We start from the raw sequence: 7,888 nt of genomic DNA, 5'->3' as shown, positions 1-7,888 counted from the left end.
CTGATGAAGTCAAAGATCACCGGGCACAGTGTCCTGTTGTTGGGGCCGGTTCACACCAGAACGTGGTGCCAGCGCATGCATTACTTTTTGTGCAGTCTGATGCGATTTGCAGGCAGGGCTGGATTTACATCTCAGGAGCCTATAGGCAGGGAATTCTGAAGCACCCCACCAAACAAAAATAAAAAGACAGTAAACAGGGTTAAGGAGTGCGTTATGCTCAGAATGCAGGGTTAAGGAGGGTGTTGCTCTCAGAATGCAGGGATCAGGAGTGTGTTATGCTCAGAATTTAATATAAAAAATATAAATACCTATATGATATTATGTCATATTCAGGGGCGGACTGACAACTCATGGGGCCCCCAGGCAATAAGAGATTATGGGGCCCCCAGGCAATCAGAGATTATGGGGCCACATAGTATACACACACACAGTATACAATCACACAGTATACACATACATGTACACACACAGTATACACAGTGTCCCTGGTCCATACTGTCTATTGGCTGTCCCTGGTCCATACTGTCCCTGGTTTTACTGAGGCTGGCAACCCTGATGGGGCCCCCTAGTGGCCCAGGGCCCTCGGGCAGTGCCCGAGTGGCTCAATGGTCAGTCCGCCCCTGGTCATATTATATCTATAAGTAGAACAATTCCGTTATGTTAAGATGACAGATAAGAAGACAGCATTTTGCAGGAAAAAATGTTTTTGATAAAAAACACACTCAGTAGGACTCCATATAACATGGGAGGTCTATAACTGATAATAGATTTTCAAACATGCATCTCAAAAATGCTTGGGGCAAACATAAATCTATACTAAAAAAAATAAAAATATAGATATACTGTAAATATAAATGAAAAAAGTGGGGCAGACTTGATGGAGCACTTGGTCTTTTTTTCCTGTCCTCACTCTTCTATGTGTCTGTGTGTCTAGATGTAATATTAAATGGGTAAAAACTACGAATACATATTAATTGATTATTATTAATAATGAGTTAATGACTTCTTAAATGTTGGTATAATGATTGATGGGGTCATTACTGAAGCTGCTTTATTGCTCTTGCTGTTTGCAGAACTTTTTGTTTAACTAGTTTGACACCCCAACAACGAAACTGCTATTCTAAATCTATGATAGACATGCCTTGAAATTATTTTTTTATACTGATGAAAATATGGTGGAAAAAGGATATGGTGCAGGGATGCAAAGCTGGAGAATTATATACCCAGTAATTTTAAACACATTAGGGGAGATTTAGGCTGCGTTCACATATATGCGAATTGGATGCGCTTTACACCGCATCCAATTTGCATGAGTCAGTGTCGCACTGGTTTGAACAGAGTGATGGCTGGAAATAGGATGCAACTTGTCATGCGATTTGACCTGTCAAGTCGCTCTAATATGAACAGGATATATGTACCAAAAGTCTGAGTAGCACTACCAAGACTTAAAAAGTAGCTACCTATGCAGCAGAAATTATGAATCGGTTGGTTAAAATTTACAAAATTTATTCTTTAAACTATGATAGATCATCATGTGTGGACAAACACAATACAATTCCATGCAAGGTGATTAGCGGGTCTCATACAATTGATGAGTTACCCGTAAAGACAAAAATTACATACAAGCACAGACAAACACAGTAACATACAACACAGCTGTACTATCCCTGTGGGGGTGGATCAAGGATAAGACACTACACTCCCACACACACACACACAGCAAATGTCCGGACTTCAACTATTAAGCGTTTACCCGCAAGGGAAAAAGGGACAGCAGAATGATTGAAAAAATCAGTTAGAAAAATTCATAAAACGGTGATTAGGCATTGCCCAAGGAAAAATTTCACCATGCTGTGCTGATTTCCTGCGGGTAACCCCCGGGGGATGGTAAATGACCTATCTTGCAATCACCAATATCTTGTTTCTTAGTATACAAAGCCCCTAACTGCAATATTAGGACTTCCTAAAATATGCATGCAGGTGGGGCTTAACCAGCTATCTGGGATGCATTGGCCATGGAAAGTCACTGGTATCTTATCCATACAACAAGGTATCCAATATATTCCGGATCAAGGGTATTGGCTGTTGGACAGTTCAAAGTGGAAAATAAGACTGACTCGCTACCTCTTCTGAAAGTCTGTTCCAAGCCTTTCTAAGATTAGTGTAGAACTTTCTTTCATCTGGTTTTGAGGTCATGTCCCCGTGTTCTTAAACTTGGCTTCATATTGAAAATCCTGCCCTCCTGAACCTTATTCACCCCCTTTATGAGTTTAATGGTTGTCATATCCATCCTTTCCCTTCTTTCCTCCAGACTGTAAGTTCCTGAAGTCTCTCCTGATGTTTCATCCCTCAGACCTTTCACCATTTTGTTGTCCATCTCTGGATTCATTCTAGGGCAGGTTGGGGAGGTATAGGGCAGGTTGGGGAGGTATAGGGCAGGTTGGGGAGGTATAGGGCAGTTTGCAGGAAATTTACAGCATAGCTGCAGAGATTAAGACACTTGGGGCTGCTGTGTCTTTGCCTCTTCTCCTCCTTCAGCCACGAGAGTGAATAAGGGTGTGGGAGGAGTGGAGGAGGCAGCCACACACCTCAGCTCCGGCTCCCAACTGCAGCTGAAGGAGATATTGAAGATCCCCGAGGGTTAGCTTCACTGACTGGGGAGTGTTATAGGCAGCCTCCCTCGCATGGCTACATGTCCCACTCTCACCGCACCGCTGCAGCTCTGCAGGTTGGGGTGGTATATGGCAGTTTGGGGGGTATAGAACAGGTTGGGATGGTATAGGGCAGGTTGGGGGTGGTATAGGGCAGGTCGGGGTGATATAGAGCAGTTTGGGGAGGTATAGGGCAGTTTGGGGAGGTATAGGGCAGTTTGGGGTGGTATAGGGCAGTTTGGGGTGGTATAGGGCAGTTTGGGGTGGTATAGGGCAGGTTGTAGTGATATAGGGCAGGTTGTGGTGGTATAGGGCAGGTTGGGAGGTATAGGGCAGGTTGGGAGGTATAGGGCAGGTTGGGCTGGTATAGGGCAGGTTGGGCTGGTATAGGGCAGGTTGGGCTGGTAGAGGGCAGGTTGGGCTGGTAGAGGGCAGGTTGGGCTGGTAGAGGGCAGGTTGGGCTGGTATAGGGCAGGTTGGGGAGGTATAGGGCAGGTTGGGGAGGTATAGGGCAGTTTGCAGGAAATTACAGCATAGCTGCAGAGATTAAGACACTTGGGGCTGCTGTGTCTTTGCCTCTTCTCCTCCTTCAGCCGCGAGAGTGAATAAGGGTGTGGGAGGAGTGGAGGAGGCAGCCACACACCTCAGCTCCGGCCCCCAACTGCAGCTGAAGGAGATATTGAAGATCCCCGAGGGTTAGCTTCACTGACTGGGGAGTGTTATAGGCAGCCTCCCTCGCACGGCTACATGTCCCGCTCTCACCACACCGCTGCAGCTCTGCAAGTGCATACAATATGGTGCACTGTGTAGTGGCGGCCCCGGTGTCACCTTTCTGGCAGGTATCACCCAGTGCAGGCTGCACCCCACCTTGCCCCCCCATTGCGATGCCACTGCTTCTATTATAACTAGACATGAGCCGAGGAATTCCGAATGCAACCAATACACCCACAGGAATCTTTATAAAGATGGAAATTGTTATTTCATTACAAATCTCATATATAAAACATTTGTGTTTTGATGCCTTCTGTCACATTCTCCATAACATAAAATAAATTAAAAATGGTGCCGGGATGGTGGGAAGTTGGGAACCCTTTATAATGGGGACAGCAAGTGTGCAAAATCGGGAGATACAAGACCCTGTCAGGGCAATTAATTCACCAGCATTAGACAAATACTGAAATGTCATTTATGAGTGGACTGACCGTTTAAGATCTATACTATACAGTTGATATATACATTTTTCAAACTATTTTACTAGTTCTAATCTTGATACCCATGTAGACATTTACAACATTGATGCCAAATTTCAGTAAAACAAAAATTCAAATTTATTTCAAGTGAATATAATCAGACAAGATACAAAATGATTGTCATATATACATGTGATCCAATTCCAATGCCTTTGAACTGTATGTCTTGGTTGGTGCCACCTCCACTGGGCCACATGCCGAGTTGAGTGCCAACCAGTGTTAATTTTTAATCTTTGTCTTTTGACTAAAATGCCATTTCAGTTTTAGTTGTATTTTAGCCATCTGAACTGTTTTAGTCAACTAAAATAGTGTTATTTTAGTCGACTAAATTACCACTGGTGCCAATGTCATCAGGTAAGCCTTCAAGTGCAGCTAGTCCTTGGGACAAAAGTGAACGGCCCAAAACCAGCCTTGTCTCAGCATCTGGCCAATCAGTAACCGTTGGGTCCGTACTCTGGGTACACCCCGACCTGAGATAAATGTTCCCAATATGTGCCACCCTGAGTTAAATGCTGCCCGTAAGCACCACCCTGAGATAAATGCTGCCCGTAAGCCCCACCTTGAGATAACTGCTGCCCATACATGTTTTGAGGTGACATGTAGCTCCCGGGTGGGGGATATATGGGGACATTAAAGATTGCTGTATTGGGAGGGAAATCTGACAGGGAATTCCTGGCTTCAGAGGGTCTAGGCTGGGGAGACATTTGAGGTATCACATTGGGAGGGTAGACATCCCTCTGCTCCGCACAGGTGGAGCTTGAGTATGGGGAAGGCATGTAATTACATAGAGAGAGTGCGAAGTTGGGGTAAAGCTGCAGAGGGTGTATGCTAGGAGGGGCCACCACATTAGGGGCCACACATTTTGTGTGTGATGCTGGTAAGTTATGTAAGATTTCTGGGAAAATTGAGGCGGGATGTACACTAGGGGGCTGGGTTGGTCCTGAGGACTGAGCCTCTGCTTCTGCTCTGACCACAGTATTTTCTATTGGAGGATGAGGGTTATGAAAAGTGGAAGGTCTGTAAGGATGTCCATCCAGGATATAAGGAGCCAGGTCATGAGGGTAGGCTTCCTGGCGGGTGACCACCGTGTTCTGCAGCTTCATGGCTGCGGCGGGAATCCGGCTCACATTCACTATCCAGTAGTTGCCTTTACCATTCGGCCTCAGCGGATCTTTCAGGATCTGCAAAAGAGGGAGAAGACGTTAGAGGCATAAACCAGCACAGCAGATTCACACAAATCTATTACAGGTCAGGGTAATAAAACCCTGTGACCTATTTACAATGATCAGAAAAGTCGTTTCTCAGAATCTGCACCTATTTTTTTTTTTTTACTTGGCTGCAGTATGTAGAGAACCTTAAGAGCCCATCACCGCCATCACATCCTAGGAGCAACAAGTCCTTACCTTTTCGAAGCAATCATTGGAGGAGAGGTTATGTCGAACAGAGTCCCTCCAGCCCTGATAATCCCCCTTGAAGAAAGGGAAGAGGTTGCTGATCTCATCTTCGATCTGCCAATAATAAAAAGTATAGTTGTAAGTGAATGAACATGACCGTAAACCAAGATAAATAATACCTCTTACATTATATAAGTATAACCAGGAGACCTGTACTGAGATACTTAGGAGGACATCACTGTAGACCTCCTGTCCATTTGTGGTACAAGGCTTCCTAAATTAAGCATGTAGAAAGTGATGTCAGGGTATAGACAGAACACTTTGTGCATGCTTGTATTGCATTGGGAAGGCAGCTAGCACTTTCTGAAGTCTGGTGTTGGGAGCCAAATGTATGTATGTATAGGAGAAAGGGACATCAATGTCCTGGGGGGATTTTTGGGTTACCATTGAGATCCTGGCACAAAACCTTAAAAGAAAAGATGACCTGAAGGCAAAACTTTTTTTGGACATTGTGGATGGAGTGGAGATTTATTTTTTTTTATGTCCCCATTGAGGAAATTTCTCTTTTCCCTATCCTTCAAGTAAGATGAAACCTCCCCAAAGGGAGGCAAATCCCCAGTTAGACATTTGCCACAGGAACAATTAGGCTTCCCCTGTTTTGTTGACAGCCCAATATTTTGGCTTTTCCAATCACTTTCATACTTTGGGGGGTCTTAGAGTAAATCTCCCCAGCTGGGACACAGACAGCAATTAAGACTAAAATAAAATGCAAAAGCACCCCTCTCTATAAAAACATTCACTATTATGCCGCGTACACACGGTCGGACTTTTCGACTACAAAAGTCCAACGGACGCTGACGGACTAAAGCTGGCTGGTAATCCGATCGTGTGTGGGCTTCTCCGGACTTTCAACTGACTTTTTTAGCCTCAAATCCGACGTACTTTAGATTTGAAACATGCTTCAAATCTTTCCGACGGACTCGAGTCCGGTCGAAAAATCCGCTCGTCTGTATGCTAGTCCGACGGACAAAAACCCACGCTAGGGCAGCTATTGGCTACTGGCTATGAACTTCCTTATTTTAGTCCGGTGTACGTCATCACGTAAGAATTCGACGGACTTTTGTGTGATCGTGTGTAGGCAAGTCTGTTCGTTAGAAAGTCCGCCGCAAGTCCGCCGCAAGTCCGCCAAAAGTCCGTCGAAAGTCTGTCGGACAGGCTGTCGGACTTTTGTAGACGAAAAGTCTGACCGTGTGTACGCGGCATTACAAAACGTATTTCCACAAAGCACGGGCTAAGCCCAATAAGAGCAATAATAATGAAGGCCTTAGTTGCACTGTCCTTATAATAAATTGAACATATGTGAATAATATATATATCAATTGTATTAGATGTATTCTCTAAACACAACATGAAAAAAGCAAAAAAAGGAAGAAAAAATTAAGTAAAAATATTAAGAAAAAACTGTTTGAAAAAAAGCACACACAAATGAAACTTCATGAACAAAAAATACAAACAATAAAAATTTAAATAAACAATCCTTTTTTTCTGAATGTTTGTGATTCTATTATTTTTTTCTTTATATTTTCTTTCCGTATTTTGGAAAAAAAGTTGGTGTAATTGAACACCTGTGAATGATATACCTAAGGACAGCATAAGGCTTATTGCTCCATACAAAAACAACAAAAATCTGACCCACTTCATAAAAAAAAGAAAAAAAAAAGTTTTGGCTTTTTTTATTTATATAAAAAATTTGGAGGAAATTAAAACATTTTTTTTTTCTGTAATTCAGCCTGTAGTCATGAGAGTTTTATATGCTGCAAATATAACAGGCAGCCAGGGGCCTAAATTAAAAATAAAAAAATAACTAAAAAAATAAAACATTGACAATTCACCCAACTTCTTGAACTTCTATTTTTGATAAATATTGGTATAATTTTTTCAGCCTTCATAGGCCTAACAGAAACAAATAATTTTGTGCCGAAAATAAAGAATATCCGTCTGACAAATCCTTTATCTGAGCTAGTCTCAGTGTCACCCCCTCCCTCTGCCCTTAGCTGCCCTAAAGCCCCAAGAAGCCCCATAATGGAAGGTTGGTTATCTGTTTCAGTTTGAGCTTCTTCTTGGGGGATGCCTGGATGACCAGGGCGATCATGGCCAAGTAGGAGTAGGGTGGTTTGGCGTAGCGTTGATAATTCTTCTTCTTGCTCTTTTTGCTCTTCTTACTCTTCTTGCTGAGCTGATCAGTGGTTTCTGGCTTTTTGGGGCCTCCGTTGGCCTCCCCAGGACAGTTCTCTACTGCGGCCAGGATCCTGTCCATGCTGTGTGGCTCAGGGACTTGGTTGTAGAGGGGGTCCCAGGAATGTTGTGGGCAATCCATGGCTTGTCAGGTGTGTTGTGTTGTGTGTATGGGGGCAGCCAGGTATACATAGTGCTGGGATCCCCACCCTGGGCTTTATAATGTAAATGCACCTGTAACCATAAGAGGCGACACCTCCCTTACTGCAGAGGGCCCCTCACCATCCATTTGAATACGTTTCCTGGAAGTTTCAGGGCTGAGATGTTGGGGGGCATTGTTATGTATATGTTGTGTTGA

The 7,888-nt window shown here is 43.8% G+C and overlaps 1 protein-coding gene across 1 annotated transcript; it reads right to left on the bottom strand.

Moving 5' to 3' along the window:
* Nucleotides 1-4,332: 4,332 nt before the first annotated feature.
* On the bottom strand, nucleotides 4,333-7,672 carry LOC141146103 (forkhead activin signal transducer 3-like). The gene is made up of 3 exons (XM_073632856.1): nucleotides 7,389-7,672; nucleotides 5,305-5,404; nucleotides 4,333-5,082 (listed from the first exon to the last, which is right to left on the bottom strand). Exons 1-3 carry the CDS (start codon nucleotides 7,670-7,672, stop codon nucleotides 4,333-4,335), a joined length of 1,134 nt encoding a protein of 377 aa, XP_073488957.1.
* Between the last annotated feature and the right edge of the window lie 216 nt (nucleotides 7,673-7,888).

Source organism: Aquarana catesbeiana, linkage group LG05, assembly GCF_042186555.1.
Source record: "Aquarana catesbeiana isolate 2022-GZ linkage group LG05, ASM4218655v1, whole genome shotgun sequence".
Lineage (NCBI taxonomy): Eukaryota > Metazoa > Chordata > Amphibia > Anura > Ranidae > Aquarana > Aquarana catesbeiana.
Note: the sequence above shows the minus strand (reverse complement) of the source record. Positions and strands in the feature narration are given on the sequence as shown.